Source organism: Ahaetulla prasina, chromosome 1 (genome assembly GCF_028640845.1).
Source record: "Ahaetulla prasina isolate Xishuangbanna chromosome 1, ASM2864084v1, whole genome shotgun sequence".
In the NCBI taxonomy this organism is placed as follows: domain Eukaryota; kingdom Metazoa; phylum Chordata; class Lepidosauria; order Squamata; family Colubridae; genus Ahaetulla; species Ahaetulla prasina.
Genome location: NC_080539.1, coordinates 245,039,265 through 245,059,410, shown reverse-complemented (window position 1 = coordinate 245,059,410; position 20,146 = coordinate 245,039,265). Strand labels below are relative to the sequence as shown.

At 38.1% G+C, this 20,146-nt stretch overlaps 1 protein-coding gene and 1 long non-coding RNA gene across 2 annotated transcripts in view; one reads left to right on the top strand and one right to left on the bottom strand.

The window, feature by feature from the left end:
- KALRN (kalirin RhoGEF kinase) overlaps nucleotides 1-20,146 on the top strand; it is a 545,114-nt gene that overhangs the window by 428,099 nt on the left and 96,869 nt on the right. Inside the window, exons 25-33 of the mRNA XM_058195145.1 lie at nucleotides 2,709-2,818; nucleotides 5,058-5,127; nucleotides 6,211-6,300; nucleotides 9,311-9,403; nucleotides 12,567-12,678; nucleotides 13,546-13,736; nucleotides 15,058-15,159; nucleotides 17,701-17,843; nucleotides 18,959-19,061. Coding sequence (XP_058051128.1) covers nucleotides 2,709-2,818; nucleotides 5,058-5,127; nucleotides 6,211-6,300; nucleotides 9,311-9,403; nucleotides 12,567-12,678; nucleotides 13,546-13,736; nucleotides 15,058-15,159; nucleotides 17,701-17,843; nucleotides 18,959-19,061 — 1,014 coding nt within the window. The remainder of the gene's footprint in view (nucleotides 1-2,708; nucleotides 2,819-5,057; nucleotides 5,128-6,210; nucleotides 6,301-9,310; nucleotides 9,404-12,566; nucleotides 12,679-13,545; nucleotides 13,737-15,057; nucleotides 15,160-17,700; nucleotides 17,844-18,958; nucleotides 19,062-20,146) is intronic.
- The window catches only part of LOC131204204 (uncharacterized), a 48,208-nt gene that overhangs the window by 11,631 nt on the left and 16,431 nt on the right, over nucleotides 1-20,146 (bottom strand). Inside the window, exon 2 of the long non-coding RNA XR_009156551.1 lies at nucleotides 7,837-7,872. This is a non-coding gene — a long non-coding RNA (uncharacterized LOC131204204). The remainder of the gene's footprint in view (nucleotides 1-7,836; nucleotides 7,873-20,146) is intronic.

The window sequence follows — 20,146 nt, the reverse complement described above, 5'->3', positions numbered from 1 at the left end:
CAAAAAGAATGACTTCCAACTTTCTTTAGTAAATGTATAAATGTATAATAAAGTAACCTTGTACTATAAATTAAAGCAAAAGTATCATATAAACTATACAAACTAAACAATGCAAACTAAAGCTATATAGCAAAATAGCTATTTATTTTAAATGTAAACAAACCTTTAAAAAACTGCCTTTCTAAAAATACATAATATTTATATAATCATAACAAATCTAATTAGCAAATCCTAAAACTCCATTTTTATCTTTCTCAGGTAAGAAGTCCAAAGGGGGTTTCCATGTAGAAACAAGCTAGAGAAAGTTTTATCTTTCATCAAAGTGAATACAAATCTCTTTGTATTTGTTAGTATTAAAGCACCAGCATTCAAGAAGGGGGGGAGATCAACAGAAAAATGTTCCGATCATGGGACAGAAATTAAAAGTGCATTACAGAACAAAACAAAATAAAACAAAACAAAACAAAACAAACAACAGCCCAACAACACAATGCTCCAGACAGCTCACGAAATGTTAGTGATCTCTTTTAAATGCAGCAAGAATATTATAGATCATTGGGGTGAAAGTACAAAGTACTACAACCCCCAAGAATATTCTTTTCAGACATATTTCCACTAAGCATAAATGATGGAATTAAATACAATTCCTGAATTTGTATAGAGAAATAAAGAACATTATAGAATAGCACAGAAACATCAAGAATCTAGTGTAGATGGATCCTCTCCCACCCACCCACCCTTTTTTTTTTGACCGGGGGCGGGGGGGGGGCGGATTTCAAGCATGAATCAGAGGCTTTGGAAAAGGTGATACACTCCCACCCTTCTGCAGCTTTGTTCCAGCTTGAAATCTGCCCTTAGTTTTAAAGAGAGTAAGCATGTTCTGTCTCTACAAGAGGGAATGGCTGGGGTATCTTACTCTCTCTCTCTATGTAGCAAAAACTTTTCTGCCTCATGAGAATACGGAATATTCAAGCAGCCAGCATTGCTGTGGATGATTGACAAAGCTTTGTTCACAACAGATACTTATGACAGACTCTCTACATAAGTGGAATATAAATAGAAACGATGTGATCAAACTGGAGTGTTATGTGTTCAGTAGATGTAGTGTACTGTCTAGCTGAGTAAGTGAAGGGGAGAGAGGATTTTGTAGGATGTTCAAAACATTTCAAATTCGAAATTCCCCATCTTGAATGTAAAGCAGTCGTTCCTTATGCAGTACGGGCTGTTTTGACTGTTTGGGAAGCGTTGTAAACCCCAAGCAGATTATTTCAAATTTGAGACATAAGTGTGTTGGTTTGAAAAACTTCCCAAACAATTAGACACCTGTGTTTTGAACACAGAATAAATGTTCTGGAGCTGGTACTTTGAATTTGAAACATTTTCTTCACTACTAGAATTTTGAATTGTTTATTATTATATTCTTTTTCCCCCTCAAGTAATTCAAGTCAATATACATAATGGCCCTTCCACTGGTTTCTCCAGTAAACCTTATAATGTACTATGGGGTAACGTCTCTTGAGAAGTTCCATGACTGAAACTAGAGTTGATTCTAACCCTGCCTGGTCTTGGTCCAATTTTTTAATGACTACAGGACCCATTTCTCTGTTTTTAGGATAAAAAGAGAGTGACAATATTGGTCTGCAGTTCCTTTTGGATTATTCAGATTATTCGCACCATTGAACAGTTTATGGCAGTGGTTTCCAACCTTTCTGAATTTGCAGACCAGGAGGGGGGAGGGGATGGTTCCGTGCAAGCAGTGGGTGAGTGGGTGCACCCCTATTTGTGCAAGCGGTGGACATGCGGGCCTGCTGCATGTGCAACTGGGGCTGCGCACACAGGCACACGCGCATGGCACTTCCACAGCCCGCTTCTAAATGGGCCGCAGCCCAGTAGTGGGCCATGGCCTGAGGGTTGGGGACCTCTGGTTTATGGTGTTTGTATACTGAACTTCCCTCAGTTCTGCAACCCAACAAGACAGACACAGACTTCAGAGGATAATTAGAACTGCAGAAAAAACAATTACTACCAACCTATCTTCCATTGAGGACCTGTATACGGCACGAGTCAAAAAGAGGGTTATGAAAATATTTACAGATCCCTCACATCCTGGACATAAATTGTTTCAACTCCTACCCTCAAAACCACACAAAGAGCACTGCACACCAGAACAATTAGACACAAGAACAGTTTTTTCCTGCCATCACTCTGCTAAACAAATAATTCCCTCAACACTGTCAAACTATTCACTAAGCCTGCATTACTATTACTATCAATCTTCTAACGTTCCTATCACCCATCTCCTCCCACTTATGACTGCATGACTGTAAGTTGTTGCTGTATCCTTACGATTTATATTGATTGTTTCCTAGTATGATTCGATTGCTTAATTGTACCCTATGACTATTATTAAGTGTTGTACCTTATGATTCTTGACGAATGTATCTTTTCTTTTTATGCACACTGAGAGCATATGCACCAAAGACAAATTCCTTGTGTGTCCAATCACACTTGGCCAATAAAGAATTCTATTCTATTCTATTCTATTCTATTCTATTCCATTCCATTCCATTCCATTCCATTCCATTCCATTCCATTCTTTTACCAAGAAAAATAAATAGCAACTTTTTTGCTATATATAACTTTTCCTGTGCTTAAGAACTGTACAAATTTGTAAAATAAATAATTATACAATACACATTGTTTTCCAGACCTACCTTTGGGAAATGACAAGTGGAGTCGAGGAGATACCACCAGGGATTCTGAACAAGGAACACATAATATTTGGAAACATCCAGGAGATATATGACTTTCATAACAAGTATGTTTTCTAAAGATATTGAGATATGTTATTCTTTCACATCACAGAATATGTAAACTATAATTCCTATATAAGAGATCATGGCACTACTGTTTCTGAGACATATCTTCTATCATACTCAGGATAGAGACAGTGTCTGTGTGATGTAATTATGCTTCCCACTAAGACATATAGTATGATGTTTGGCTGTGCAGGAGGCCGAAACTAACTTCTGCCAAATAAGTGATGTGTCTGGAAGTTGACATGGAAGAAGAAGTTGTAACACCAATCTGTGTTGGTCTTGTCATTGGTAGCTACTCCATCCTATGCCTTAAATTGTATTGCTGCAGATGGAAATTAATTACTAGTTAACAGGATTAGAAATGAATTTTATCTAGCCTAATTGGCTTTAATGATGGAGGTTCTGTGTTCATCATAGAAACACTAATACTTGGCTGTTGATGGTTGTTATTATGTTGATTCATTGAGTAAGTCATGGGTACCATGTTGACGGTGAGTAGGTAATTTTGACATGATCTACTATAGAGCTTTAAAAAGTCATGGCACCTCTTTTCTCAAAATGGGGATTCCCTATAAAGAATAATAGGCAACAGCTGCAAGCACCAGTGCAGCTAAAACTAGCATTCTGTTTGTACAGTTATGTGGAAGCAGCTGTTCAAAAGCCACACATTGTAATGAACCCATAACTTTGACTATCTCCTTACAGGTGGTCTAGTATCATGACAAGTAGGATGCCCATCAATTGGATCCTATCCTATTCTGTTTAAGCTGTTGCCAATTCAAAATAAAAATGATTTGAGTCTTACTTGAGCATGAAATTTATCTTAATTTCATCTGTTTACATTTAGGACATCTGCGACCTTGAGTGATCGCTTTTTAAAATTTGTGTATTAAGTTATATTTATAGACTTCAGGACAACTCTGGCAATTTATAACTAGGAACCATTTTTATAAAAAAAAACATATCAAAGATACAATAGACTGGAAGAACAAAATAATCAAAACAAGAACAAAGCAAACAAAACAAAACAAAACTCATGGTGTCCCAAGGCCTGGGAGGACAATCAGATCTTCAATAGTTTCCTGAACAACATTAGGGTGGGAGCTACATGAATCTTGGGGGTGTGGGGAGGTCATTCTGTTGGATCAACCTATTCTCCAAAGCACCTGACGGCAGGACAAATAGAAATGGATGGAAACTAATCCAGGACAGAAGCAACTTAGAACTAAGGAGGCTCCACTCCAGCCCTCCAGGTTTTTTTAACAAGAGATTGGACAATCATTTGTCTGAAATGGTATAGGGCCATGATGGCAAACCATGTGCCACAGGTGGTACATGGAATCATATCTGTGGGCACGCGAGCATTGCCCTAGATCAGCCAGCTTATTTTAAGGCCTTCCAGGCCCAACAGAGGTCGGGAAACAGGATCCAGGGTGGGGAAGGCCGTTTTCACCTTCCCCAGGCTCCTAGAAAGCCTCTGGAGCTTGAGGAGAGCAAAAAACGGGCCTACCGGGCCATCACGTGCCAAAAGCAGGGGGAATGCGAGGGGTGGTCGCACGCACATGCGTGGGGGTGGGGCACAGGGGGGCATTGAATTATGGGCATGGGCACGTGCATATGCGACCCCACCCTGCGTTCCCCCCATTTTTGGCACGCGATGGCAACAAGGTTAGCCATCACTGGTATAGGGTTTCCGACCTGAGCAGGGGGTTGGATTAGAACTCCTCCAAGGTCTCTTCCAACTCTTATTTTGTAATTCTGTTAGAAAGTTCTCCTGAAATTGCAACCTGGGTCCCACAAGATGACAGAAACCGGGATGCATCAACCCTGCTGGACCAAACCAGGTGGACAAAAGCAACTGGAGAGAAGCAGTCCCTAAGATAGATATTTCCTATATTGTGTACTTCTTTTAAAAATAAATGTTTGCTTTGATTCTATGGTTCCCTCCCTCGGGGCCACTAGGAATGGGACAGATTCTGCAGTATTGAAAAAAATAAAGAAACATAAATAAAATTGTGGCCAGAATGCCGATCCCATAAAGAGAATCTGTTCAATGGCATAAGCATTATGGCCCATTTGCCTCTCATGTACAGTAAAACAATAAAGGAGTAAAAGATGAAAAAGGCATTGGGAAGGTTAAGTTCAGAGCCGCTTACCCAATACCCATTGCCATTTTGGCTCCCCAGTAAAGAAAATATACTATGACTAATTTCTACCTTTGTTTTCATTTCTTTCCAGTATTTTTTTGAAAGAACTGGAAAAATACGAACAACTTCCTGAAGATGTTGGTCACTGCTTTGTCACCTGGGTAATCAGTCTAAACCTATTATTCTTTACTCTTGAAGGTTTTGTACATTTGTATGTAGGTTTTGTACACTTTTGAAGAGATCAAAATGGTAGATTATATTCACTCTTTTTCCGATATAAAATCATGATAAAGCCTGAATTATTCCTTTCCTGTCCCCCCAAATCCTACTTATTCTTATACATTCCTGAAACTGTAGGTATTCTTCAGGTGCAGTGATGGCTGGTATCACAAAAGTGAAGATAATAGCTTCAACTTTGTGATTAAAGGCTTTTCATTTTCTATGTACATTGCATGAGATTCAGCCATTGTGGCTGTTAACTTGACTTTTTTAAACTGTCCCAGGAGACATCTGGTATTTTTTGAGCAAATCTGGGTGGATTGTACTTTGTTGAATTAAGGTTTCCCCCCCCCCTTAAACAGTAATTATATTATTCATTTAAATCATTGGTAGGTATAACTCATCATATAACATCTTCCTGTTGCCAAAGGTTAATGACATCAGTGCAGCATATAAGTGAGTAAAAATATTAGATGAATCATTTCAAGCCAGGAAGTTTGTCAGAGAAATACAGTACATTGCCGAAAGAAATAACATGGCATTGTTTATTCTGTTCTGTTCTTCATTGAGACCCACTGAAATGAACTATAATCCTTTCTGTGCTCTAGTTCTTTATGATATAGATGTATATGTTGCAAAATGTTGAAAGTGGGCAGAAGCCATATGTTACTACAAAACTTGGATTGAGAGACTTTAGGGAAATATCATTTATTCATCTAATTAATTCTGATTAACTCCTACTATGAGTCGTACTGTCTGTGGCTGTGGGGATTTTGAAAAAAAAGACTTTAAAGAGTGTCAGTAGGTACAATGGGTAAGATTTTCAAAGTGCTAAGTGATTTCATCATGTCTATTCCTTCCTTGTATGTCATATTGCATTCTGAAGCTAAATAAATATTCTTACTAATCCAAAATATATCCATTTAAAAGAGATGGATTAATAACATTCCAGCGGAAGCCAAATGGATAGCCCAACCACATCTCCTAATCTTGCCTTTCTTTCTCTCTTAATATTAATTTTTCAGGCGGATAAGTTTCAGATGTATGTTACCTACTGTAAAAACAAACCTGATTCCAGCCAATTGATCCTAGAGCACGCAGGAACATTCTTTGAAGTAAGGACAATTTACTGCTCCTCTTACTTAGAAAGAGATATGTGCTACTGTTTGGTTTCCATCTTTTCTCTCACCACCTTCCTTTTTTTTTCCGAATAAATCTGTGATTTGATTTTTCCCCCCCCCCCAATTACTGCCTGGGACAAAGAAATCTTGAATTCGCTGGGTGTATCTAAGACCATGTGTAATGTTACAGGTAGAAAACACTTAGATTGCTGTAGTTGTTGCTTGTCTTAGAAAAGGACCAAATATATTCTCTGATTTTCAGATTGAAAGAAGCTAGCAATATCAGCGAAGTATAAATTCACCTTTCCCTCTTGAAAAAAAAATACTTTGAATGGTTCTTTTTCACACATTTGCAATCCCTCAAGAAAATTTTCCGAAAGAGTTTATGAGAACTCTAATTTAGATTCAGCCAGGTTGCAATGATTTCAAGAGTTTGCCTATAAATGTTTGAGCATCACCAAAATAGCTTAGAATGGAGTGTCACTTCCTTTTGAGACTTTTGTGTATATCTGTCTCTGTGTTGTTACCTCTGTCATAACGCCGGGGTTGAGTTGGGGGGAAGCTATGAATGAAAATCAAATTATCCAAACTTGTGCTAGTAGACAAAGAAAGTCATTGCCTTATCATTTTTATCACACAAATACTGCTTCATTTGTACAAATAATTGCATGACCAGATTCTACAGCAGAAATCATAGCAGTGGCTAGGGAAAAAATGCATTTGTCTGAGACAAAATAATTATGCTGATTGCTAGGGAGATAGAAAAAAAATAGGTAAAATTAAGATTATTCTGATGGTCATATGCTATTAAATCCTTTGTTGCATTCTTACAACAAAGTCTTTTTTGTAAAAGTAACTAGCCATGATACATTTGCACTTTCCATGCAGTTTTTCAATCCAGGCCTGTCTGTTTCAGTAATAGAACCGCCTATTCATTGGAGTGTTAATTAAATTGAAAATTTACAATGCAAATGCATCTCAATCATTTGGGAATATTTTGGTTTGTATCGCAGTATTTAAGAGTGTGGATTATTTAAAAAAAAATAACATTGAATAATTAGTAATTATGATTCAAGGATAAATTAGATAAACAGTAGGTTTTTGTGACCAACTCCCAATTCTCTGCCACAAACTGGAATTACAAAAGGACAGTTTCATGTAAAAATTGTATTCCGAAGCAATATGGGCACTTTTCATTTCCCCCCCCCCCTTCCCTTTCTTCTATTTGTTCCATTGAACATTCTACTGCTTTCTTGCCTCTAATCCCAAATAGGGGCAAGATGTTGCATTTGTTGCATTGAATAACAATCAGGTATTGGCACACAAGACAGATGTTTACTTTAGCTACTCTGTTTAGCATAATTATTAATATACACCTATATAAAAATGGGACACCAAACTGAGAATTTTAAAAAAAAAATTTAAAAAGGGCAGCAGCCAACAGCTTTAATATTATTTGCAAGAAAACCGTGTCATCCAAAACCAAGCTCAATTCAAAAGAGATTTCATATTACTTTACTCAAATCTTACCTTGGGCTAGAACCATATTTGCTTCAATCATTTCAACTAAAGGAAGAAAAGAAAAAGAAGGTGGATGTTTTGATGTTTAATTGAACAAGATTCTATATAAATAGGGTTTTTGCAATTATCCTTGTTGCGCCAGCTTGCCTACCATTCCTCTCCTAATGTTCCCTTTGATTGTATCCAATTTGTATGGTTATTTCATGCTTATACTTATATATACTGTTGTGTTTGACAAAATAAATAATAAATTAAGGGGCGTGCATAAGAGCACAAAAGTGCCTACTGTTCCTGTCCTATTGTTCTCTTCATTATATCAAATTAACATAGTTGTTGCATACTTTTGCTTATATATATTTTTTTCTTTTATGATGTATTGTCGTTTTATGTCGATGTTTGTGTATACTGTTGTGACAAAATGAAATAAATAAATAAAAATAAATAAAATAAATAAATAAATATAGGATAGTTCAATGTATTAACCAGCAGAGGGCCTAATACTAAAGGGAACAAGGTACCCAAGTTCAATTTATTGGCATTCATTTTTGCAGAATTTTTTTCTGTGTCTCACTCATCTCATAAATGAGGATTATTAAATGTGATGTGATCATTCTAAGCAAGATAGCCAGTAAATTAGGTTGTTAATTGAATCACAAAAACAAGTTAAACTTGTCCATGCTGATCACAGAAGTCTTAAACTTAGGCGGCAGCTGACAAGAGAAACCCCCAAAGACCATAGAACATAGTGGTGAATCATGAAGCCTAACAACCAGAGGTGAGCAAATAGTGATTCTCTGGAAGTTCTTGAACTGTAACTTAGAACCCTCTCCTATTTTAAATATTAGCTGGGGCCAGATTTAATTCAGGACTCTTATGTATCTGCCCTAGGTGCTTCCTGACCTCTTTGTCTAAAAATGATAAGAATTTTTTTCCCCATACAGAGATTAGAGGGTATCTTAATATTCAATGCGGTGAAGAAGAAGAGGAAAAAAAACAGTAAAGAAAAAAAACTAGATCATTTGGGGGCCATTTGTGCCAATTGATTTTAATGAAAGACGCAAAATTAATCATAATAAATAGTTAACTCAACTTTGGTTTTGGTTCATAAAGGGCTCTGGCTCAAAAAAAGGTGGCATCAGATTCTATGGCATATTTCTGCATTGAGCATCCGAGATATGCTTCAGATCCTAAGGCATTTAAAGAGCATCAACATATTTCAATCAAGTGGCTCTTTCTAAATGACCATGGAAAAGTGAGAAGTTACAAAATTTCTCAATCAGATACTTTTTTAATCAAAAAAATTACAGCATGATTGCTAGCTCCAAAAAAACCCTCCTCAGTTGAGATAGTTTGCAGTTAAAATTAATTATTTGAGAATTTTTAAATTGCTAAAGAATCTGCAAACCTTTTTTTTTTTTTTTTGCATTCTGTTTTATCATCTTTTGGGGATGTTTAGCATTGTTTTTACTTTTTTTTTTTTAAGGAAATTCAACAAAGGCATGGTCTGGCCAACTCCATTTCCTCATATTTGATCAAACCTGTTCAGAGGATTACAAAGTATCAACTTTTATTAAAGGTATGCCATTGATTTTGTTGTTATTCTCATATGTTTTTATATACCTCATACTAAGATCATTCAATAAACTGTTGTAAGTCAAGAACTACCTATATTTATAAAGGGGATGTCAAAGATGATGTGGAAGGATTGACTTTCTGGAGATTATGAGCCCCCGTGTTTCTTGCTCCTACTCTTTCCCTTGTCCCTCCCCCATTGCCAGGACAACACAGTTGCCAATCAAGCAGCAGTGTTGGGAGGAGGCAGGGAAGAGGAGGAAGAAGAAGACAAGAAGCCTTGTTTGGGAACTGCTGCATCACAAAGCTCATGAAGAAATGGAGCCAAAGCCCAGGAGTCGAAGCACTGAATAAAACCAAAGGCTAGATAACCCCACTGAGAAAGAGGCAATAAGAAAGAAGGCAGCAGCTGAGAAAACTAGAGAGAAAAATGAGTTTATTTCCTTCTCTCAGAGAGGCATCAGGTAAAAAGTCTTCAAGTCATTTTCCGCAGCTGGAGCCAAGATTCAAAAAGAGGAAAAAAGGTAAAGAAGCCAAGCCAAGAACAAAGAAGCTGAAAAGAGGAAGGAAAAAGTAACTGACAGAACGGAAACAAACTAAAAATGATGAAATACAAACTGATTTCTTTAAAAAAAAAAAAAGACATGTAGCTGTATAAACAGTGGCAGTTCAGGGGTTTAGTCCCAGAAATATAAATGTCAGCAATAAAAAAATGTATTTGAGGCATACAGAATAGAAAGATATGAGAATATATATTTAATATGTAAAATTAAAGAATGTACAAATAAAGACCACGTAGAAAATAAATGGTTAAAACAAAAATTGGCTTTATTAAGAGTAATTTCTGAACTAGTTGAAGGCATTTATTAACTTACCATTCCTTTTCTAATTTGTAAGCTTTCCTTTTGTAAAATAAAGATATCTTTCCCTCCCCAACCAATAAACGGAGATACAAAATCTAACCATCTAAATTTCAAATGCTTTTTGCCTATTGATATCTGATTCTACCTGATTATTGGTGGCTAAAAAAAAACAAACCACCCCACCCTGCAATAATTGGTGACAATGGTGGAGTTGCCTTGAACTCAAGGAGACTATTAGGGTTGCTAATGAAAACAAAAAAAGAATGGGCATTAGATGGTCCTCGACCTACAACTATTTGTTTAGTGATCGTTCAAAGTTACCATGGCACTGACTTATATGACTGTTGCAGCATCCCTGTGATCATGTGATCAAAATGTGGATGCTTTGCAGCTGATTCATATTTATGATGGTTGAAGTATCCGGGGGTCATGTGATCACTTTTTGCGACCCTCTGACAAGCAAAGTCAATGGGGAAGCCAGATTCACTCAACAGCCGTTAGTAACTTAATAACTGCAATTATTCACATAGCAGCTGTGGCAAGAAAGGCCATAAAATGAGGCAAAACTCACTTAATAACCATCTCGCTTAGCAGCAGAAATTTTGGGCTCAATTGTGGTCATAAGTCAAGGACTACCTCTACAGGGGGAAAATTTGGTCCACCTACATCTCATACCCTGCAGGCACTATCCAGAATATTGGCCTCAGAAAGAAGACATTGAACCAGAGTTTATACTCTGCAATTAGAGATGGAAAAGTCTGTTCCTGTTGATGCTGAGAGTAGTGCTCCTTCTGTGGAAGCTGATGTCCTGCCTTAGCCTGTTAAGTCAAAGGAAGGGTAGACAATTAGAAAAAGGGTTAGATCCTGCTTCCTGGGCTAATACTAGTTCAGAAATGCTGAAGCCAAAATAGGAAGAACTTGGCTGATCAAGAAAGAAGAAGATAAGCCAATTGGGATGGAGGCTGAGTAGAAGGATCAGTTGGAATTAGGTAAGAGGGAGGTATGTAGAGAAGAGGTTAGGGGATTACTCAATCTAATAAAGGGATCCAGACTCAGAGAGATCATTTTCTCCTTCAACAGTTATTGGACAACTAAAGAGGGAAGGTAGTACCAAAGGTCTAACGGAGAAAGAAGATATTAAAACATTTTACTAGGTTTGAGCAGGTTGCTGCCTTATTTAAATGATCTGAGGATGAATAGTGACCCTGGTGGTAACTTAAGGCCCAGTTTAACAGCAAGGCCTTTTAGCTAGGATTGGCAAGCCTAGGTTGACAAGGCAGAGAAGCTATTGTAGATATTGCACAGAACTGTCTGCATACGTAACTTTCTCGCTCTACTTTCCAATGGATGGCAGGGTTAACTCAAGGTTACTATAATTCTTTGCTTCAGTTGGAATCAAGACTTACAACCACAGACGCTTCTATAAGGCTATATCATCTCAAATTCTTGGAAAGATATTTTGACTATTGGGATAACTTTTATCAGTTCCCGAAAAAAAAATCAATGACCTAGATGTTCTTTGGCTCATTATTTACATTCTCTCAATTTTATTTACTTTAGTAATGTAGAATTTTAAGTAACATATCCTTGATACTGACCTTCATGACATTAAAATAATCCCTCTTCCCAACTTTCTTGGGAAGGCTTGGGTGAAAGACCACTTATCCTGGTTAGCTAAGTAATATCTTAAGTATATCATATCAAATTACCTTTTCCATGGAAATACTTAATCTTCTGAGTTATCAGGGAAACTAAAACAACACTCTGGTGCACAATCTATAAAAAGTGGGTGTTGAATCACACAGTTTTATTTTACATAGTCCTTTTCATGCAATTTGGCATTCAGACTTAAAGGTAAAGTAAAGGTTCCCCTCACACATATATGCTAGTCGTTCCCGACTCTAGTGGGCAGTGCTCATCTCTGTTTCCAAGCCGAAGAGCCAGCACTGTCCAAAAATGTCTCCGTGGTCATGTGGCCGGCATGACTAAATGCCAAAGGTGCATGGAACGCTGTTACCTTCCCCACCAAAGGTGGTCCCTATTTTCCTACTTGCATTTTTTACCTGCATTCAAACTTAATAACCCCTTAATAATGAAACAGATGCAGTTGCTTTAATAAGGGAACTTGCTGTCTCTTGGCTGTCACAGTTCCTGAAGTATATAAAAAGTCAGTCAAGTATTTGACAATTGCCATAGCTATGAAGAAATTAACTTGCATCCTGCAAATGACTTGATTGGCTGCAATCACAAGGAAACAAACTTATCCAGGGGTTGTTGTTTTTTTGTTTATGCATTTTTTCCCAGGAGCTTTTAACATGCTGTGAAGAAGGAAAAGGAGAGCTGAAGGACGGTTTGGAAGTGATGCTCAGTGTCCCTAAGAAAGCCAATGATGCCATGCATGTAAGCATGCTGGAAGGTAAGTAAATATTAATCTGCCAGGGAAGAGAACGGGCATGGAGAGGACAAGCTGTAGATATAAGACTGATGTGTATTTGTCTGTCTTACTAATAATTATAAAGTAGTCAGTAATGAAGAACTATGAAGAATAACAGAGTTGGAAGAGACCTTGGAGGTCTTCTAGTCCACCCTTTGCTCAGGCAGGAACCCCTATTCCTGGGGTGTCAAACTCGCTTCGTCACAGCGGCACCACGTGATGTATCATGACTTTTTCCCCCTTCGCTAAACTGGGCATGGGTGTGGCCAGTGCGTGACTCATCTGGCCTATGGGCCAGGAGTTTGACAGCCCTGCCCTATACCATTTCAGACAAATGGTTGTCCAATCTCTTTTTAAACATCTTCAGTGTTGGAGCATCCTTCATCCATTTGCAAAAAAATAAAAAAAAATCCTGCATCCAATTGCAAAAAACATTAGGAATGTTTATGTCATGAACTACATTACACATTCTTAGGGCCTTCCTTTAAAAAATACCTAAATGTGCCCTTACACATCTCCAGTTGTTAAACTTTATCAATTTTAAGGAGTACCTGAATGCTCCTTGGATACCAGTTTGCTATTTCTATTCTCCCTCATTGCATAATATATATTTTGGACCTTTGATTCTTTTTTATTTACCTTTGAATTTACATCCAGATGCTAAACAGCTGTTATTCCTTCACCGTAACTCTTGAGTCTCACCTCCAAGTAGGTCCTCTGATACACTGACACAGACCATTCTTCCGTCGAGCTCAGTACTATCTAGCCATGGATTGAGGGTGGGCTTTTGAAACCAATGTTACAAGAGTTTGTTTGTTTGTTTTTCATTTTTGTTTGTGTTTATCACAGGATTTGATGAAAATTTGGATGTTCAGGGAGAACTGATCCTTCAGGATTCATTCCAAGTATGGGATCCCAAATCTCTCATCCGGAAGGGTCGTGAGAGACATTTGTTTCTCTTTGAAATCTCTTTAGTTTTCAGCAAAGAGATAAAAGATTCTACAGGACATACTAAATATGTTTACAAGAACAAATTACTGGTAAGTCTGCAAGGATTTTTATGGGCTTCAGAACCTTTATTATCTTGGGGGTGGAAGATAAATCAAGTTTTCCATTTGATTCTACACGATCATACTGAGCTGACTATGTGGCTGTTGTGTCTGCGCCCCCTGAGCCGGGCCCCCTGCTAGAAAGTGACTTGGAAAGTGAGGGGGAAGGGCCATCAGGACTTACCTCTGGAGCACCGGCTTCCCTGGCTCAGCTCCAGGAGCCAGAGACAGGCCAGGTGGAGGAGATAATGAGGCCTCCATCCCCTGACTCTTCCCCCCCCAGGCTACGCCTCCAGACCCGGCTGATGGCAATCAGGCCTGGCTGGACCCTAGGTTTCGTAGGCAGGAGAGGCAGGAACAACAGAAGCAGGGGTGGGGCAGGCCTAGGAAGTGCTGAGTCATGGAGCCACACCCCACAGGATATAAAAGCAGCAAGTGCTGCTATACCACTTCGTGGCAAGCAAATCAACTGCTTAGAGGGAGAATTAGAGCTGAAGTTCTGTTTGTTCCTGGTTTCCTGGCTGACTCAAGTGAGATAACAGAGACACTTGGCAGACGCTCGCTAGTTTGCTGCCAGAGCTGATAGTTGCCGGCTAATTAAGTCATTGCTCGTGTCTCCCCGACTGCGGAGGGGGACAGATCATTGGCTCAGTGGCTAAGACCAGCTTGTTGATCAGAAAGGTCGGCAGTTTGGCGGTTCAAATCCCTACTACAGATGTCCCGCATGAGCAGGGGGTTGGACTAGATGACCTCCAAGGTCCCTTCCAACTCTGTTACTGTTACATCTGTTACAACTTGCTTATACTTTACATTCAGAGGTGGGTTTCAGCAGGTTCTGACCAGTTCTGGAGAACTGGTACTGGAAATTTCAAGTAGTTCGGAGAACTGGTAAATATCACCTCTGATTGGCCCGCCCCCATCTATTCGCTGCCTCCCGAGTCCCAGCTGATTGGGAGGAAATGGGGATTTTGCAGTAACCTTCCCCTGGATTGGGGAGGAAATGGAGATTTTACAGTATCCTTTCCCTGGAATGGGGTGGGAATGGAGATTTTACAGTATCCTTCCCCTGCCATGCCCACCAAGCTACACCCACAGAACCGGTAGTAAATTTTTTTGAAACTCTCATTATTTACATTGATTCATTTTATTGTACTTTACTGAAGTAGGAATGGTTAATGGAGACATGAAAAAACTAAAAAAAAGTCTTCCTTATTAAATTGGTAATATATTGCCATTATAGGTGAATTCACTCTGAGCATCATTCAAAGATTCATGAAACCATCACTTTCAGCCGTCTTTTCTTTCCTTACAGACCTCAGAACTGGGAGTAACAGAGCACGTGGAAGGAGATCCATGCAAGTTTGCCTTGTGGTCTGGACGGACTCCCTCTTCGGATAACAAAACAGTGTTAAAAGTAAGTCTCCAAAATTATTTTCCTCTATTTCCAATGCTTTATATATATTTTCTTCAGTAGAAACATCCAGATCAATAATCACAACCTGGGTCCTTTTCCCATTCAATTTACACAGAAACCCATTTCAGATTTTGCTACTCAGTATATGAAACTATGGGACAAGTGTATATAGTAGATATAGAAGGTGAGGTGGTTTTCACACACATGCCATACATTCATAAGCAATGCGAGCTTCACTTCATACGTCAGAGATTCTAGTCTATGCTACATAATGCTATTTGAATGCCATTAGTCAATCTTTTTTAGTTATCACATACACACTAGATCAGGGCTCTCCAACCTTGGCAACTTTAAGCCTGGTGGACTTCAACTCCCAGAAGTCCCCAGCCAGCAAAGCAAAGCTGGCTGGGGATTTCTGGGAGTTGAAGTCCGCCAGGCTTAAAGTTGCCAAGGTTGGAGAACACTGCAATAAATCAAACTCACTGGGTAAACCATAGAATGCATTTGTTCAATCTGCAACAAATATTCTATATATCAGGCACCAAAGCCTACACATAACAATACTGTATATACACCATATATTAGGAAGTAGCCTTCAGCTGCTAATTTCCTCCCACTTCCAAGACTACCTTCATCAAGGATTCAGATTTCTCTTAATCTTACTCTAGTTCTTTTCTTTGTTTGAATTTAGTTTAACTGGCGGTAAGCCAGTATATGATCATGGCTATAAATTCAGGTCAAGATATGCCATGGTTTTTATATGTAAGCTATGTTTTTTCACCATGTTCCCATTTTTGTGCAATTTGCCCTAGTGGTTTTTAACAATAGTTTTTAAACTATTTTAAACTAAACAATAGTTTTTTTAAAACTATCACTAGGGGAAGACCTCATTAAAACACGTAACATTATAATATATATAATTATATATACAGTATCTTGGAAGGAATTATCCTAAACTTCATTAGATTAAAATGAAATGATCTATTGTTTTAACACAGTGTGAAGCAAACAACAGTATTTACTTTTTACTGATCATAGCAGAAGTTACTTGATGGAAATGTTCTTTATAATTATTTATTTCTTTAAAAACTATCCTATGACAAATAGACTTCTTAGTCTTAATGGGTGTTTTTTTAGGCTAGGGCAGTGGTGGGCTTCAAGTAATTTAACAACCAGTTCTCTGCCCTAATGACCAGCTGGGTAGGCATGGCTGGGGGTCATGTGACTGAGTGGTCATGGCCAACTTGATGTCACTCACATTGAGGGGCGCTTAGCCTCGCCCACCTTTCCTGACCATGGGGATGCTGCAACGGTCGTAAGTGTGAAAAACAGTCATAAGTCACTTTTTCAGTGCCATTGTAACTTTGAATGGCCACTAAATGAACTGTTGTAAGTCAAGGACTACCTGTACAAAAATACAAAAAGCTTTTTTGCTAGCAAAAAGCTGCCCTAAATACCAATCATTAGATTAGAAATGGGGGGATACAAACTGAAGATCAATGAGTCACAGCTGTCATGGAAAGCTAAACCATTCTGTCTGAATACCTTCCTTTTCCTCAGCAATATCTCCTCTCAGCCATTTCTTCTATGGCTATGCCAACCCTTCTGTAAATAGCTGTTCAAGCCCCAGGAATAGAAGTACCACAAAAAACTCAAGAGGGGTGGGGAACCCAGAGAAACACAGCTACAGACAGAAAGAACCATTAAGGCTGTTACAATGTAACAAAACTTAACCCAGAGGCAATTTCTGAAAACACTTAAAGCAGCAGGGGGAGCAATTAAGATAAGGATTAGGCTAGAAATACAGGCACACTAGAATCTTTTCTTCCTGCCTCCCTTGCAGGATTAGCCCTGTAAAGTGGGAAAAGATTTCTTCCAACCACCAGTCCTCTGAACTGCTCAGAAAATTAACATATGGTGGTTGTTTTTGAGGGTTTTTTTTTTTAATTATTTGAATTTATATCCCGCCCTTCTCCGAAGACTCAGGGCGGCTTACATTGTGTTAAGCAATAGTCTCATCCATTTGTATATTATATACAAAGTCAACTTTTATTGCCCCCAACAATCTGGGTCCTCATTTTACCTACCTTATAAAGGATGGAAGGCTGAGTCAACCTTGGGCCTGGTGGGACTTGAACTAGCAGTAATTGCAAGCAGCTGTGTTAATAACAGACTGCATTAGTCTGTTGAGCCACCAGAGGTTTGAGGTGCAAACTGGTACAGGAGTCCACCCCTGGGTTAGGGTCATTTTACAAAGCTCCATCATTTTAGAGGCTTTGTTTGAGAAACTGTATACTGCATTGGGTTGGGTTGTGTCATATTATACATCATACATACAATACGTATATTATTTTATCTTTATCTGCCTTTCTTTTACTAGCAATGTACTTTTAGCACATGAACTTTTGCTGTCTTATCAGGAAAACTGTTCTGTTATGTAGGCAAATGAATGAAAGCAACTTTTAAAAAGAAGCAAAACATAGGCCCCTACTTGAGAAATACTGTAATTTTATTTTCTATCTTTTCTGTTCAAATGTTTAGGCAACCAGTATTGAAACTAAACAAGAATGGATTAAAAATATTCGAGAAGTGATACAAGAAAGGATGATACATTTAAAAGGAGCTTTGAAAGAGCCAATCCAGCTCCCCAAAACCCCAGCCAAGCAAAGGAACAACAGTAAGAGGTAATCTTAACTGTTTGTGAATGTTTTATAATAAAACAACTGTTTTGCCACAGAAAGTCTGGAGCAGCACTATAAATTCAATATGGATTTAAACCATTGTTGAATAACAATATAAGTAGATAGATCCACATATCATGATAAGACACGCACACACACACACACAATCTAAACCAGAGCATAGCTTAATGAACTACGCCAGTATAAGATATATAAGAACTCTTGCACTTTGTAGATCAAGTTTAGACATCCTGAGCAGTGCTTGGAGAATATGATTGGTGAAAATAGTTTTTAGATTATAAAAATATGTTTAGTGAGGTAAGATCTATGAGTTTCTGTCTGTCTGTATCTGACCATCTATTTGGATCCAGATTTTGTACTTTATTTTGGTAGGATTAAAATGATGTTAAAGCAATGGCCCATGAGTACTTACACACAAGGATATGCTAACCTTCCCTAGAAGTTGTTTTATTAATAGTCTGTATTGATTAGATTAGATTAGATTAGATTAGATTAGATTAGATTAGATTAGATTATTGATAACATACTTTACAAGATTCATGTTTTCTAATTTTTTTTAAAAAAAAAGTTCTAGCATTGAAGTTCCTTGCAGTAGCATCCTATAAGCAGAAATTGGAATGAAGGGTGGAAAATATTCCATAGTATTTCAAATTATTAGAAATATTTTAAGAGGAGTATAAATTAGTTTGTTCATATTTTATATTTTTCAAAGTTTGATAGCTTCATCATTTAAACCACAGAACACGGGAGAACTGAGGAATTGACATCAGTTTTGCAAAACAGCTAGACTATAATTCAGATGGCTGGGTTTGGTTAAGTGAGAAATCCAAGCAGAAGAGATCATTGGCCTGCCACATTCATTATGGAGCTATTTTGAGATATGTTGCTGTCACTATATAAACCTGGAATAGTCAGTTTTAAAGAGCAAAAGTGGTTATTATGCACTAACCTCACTGTAGGGATGACATCAGCATTTTAAATTACAGACTAAATTGTAACACATGTGTGATCAGCTGAACAACTTCTTCTTCACACTGTGCGTGCTGAACACTTTTCAAATTCATTCAAGAAATTTCTTCTTGTTTTTCCCTCTGCAGAGAGGGAGGAGAAGATGCCGACAGCCAAGGAGATGGGAGTAGTCAGCCTGACACAATTTCAATTGCATCCAGGACTTCTCAGAACACAGTAGACAGTGACAAGGTAGGATTTATTCTTGAAAACCTGACACCTCTAAGATACAGAAAAACAGGTGAGAAACAAAAATTAAGTGACATTTCTTCGTAGAATTAGGTGCCCTGTGATGTTAGTAACAATAGCTGAGAAATAAAACTATAGATTGTGTCATAAGCCAATTGTCACATATAATGTATATTTCTAAGCGGCTGTCTACTCCACAGCAACTATAGACCTACAGGAAAAGTCAATTATGCAGACATTGAAACCCTGGGTAATTTTTTATTTGTGGGGGCGGGGATGGGGGTGGGGTGGCAAGTGCTTTTAAAATAAAGCCTTTAAGAGAATCACCAAGATTCTGTGTGATGTGTATGCTGACCTTCACAAGGGAAGATGCTCAAGTGTCTTTCATGTTTTATTGGAATATATGGAACAAATATTGCTGTTCCATGTGTCCCATGTGTTATGGAACACGTACGGCTTCTGAACAAAGATAGGAAGGATGTTAGAAAAAGAACAGAGTCATGGGCAAATTTGGAGGGCCAGCTTGACTTCAGAAAAGTCATGGCAAAACCAGAATGTTTTGGTTTTGGTTTGTTTCAGTGAAGCTAACAGTTGTCCCCTTGAACAGTTTGCTATCTTTGTTTCATTTTAAAGGTATGAATGTTGGGATGGAGATGCTACGCATGCTGAAGATTTGTGCCATGGTAGCCTCTTTTGCATTTTCAGAATGCAGAACTCAGAAAACACAGCACAGTTTTGTAGTTTTGTGTGTGTGTTTGTGTGTGCATGTGTTCATATTTGCTACAAGCACAGTAACACAAAGCTTTCCAGAGAAAATTGGAAAGCATTGGAGGGAGGTTGACAAAGAATTTAGTTCCAGGAGTAGAGCTTGGTACAGATGGACTATGAGCCTTTTGAAGTTAATATTCAAGGGAACAGACTATCAGTTGTGAAAACTGGTGCACATTTTAAAATATGGGGCCCAGAGTATAAAATCCAAATTGCATTGTAGAATGATGAAGACATTGGATGAACTAGAAAGCAAGAATTTTCTTTGCTGTAATTTTTTGCTATAGTTTTTTTCTCTCCACTCCACAACTAAAATTTCA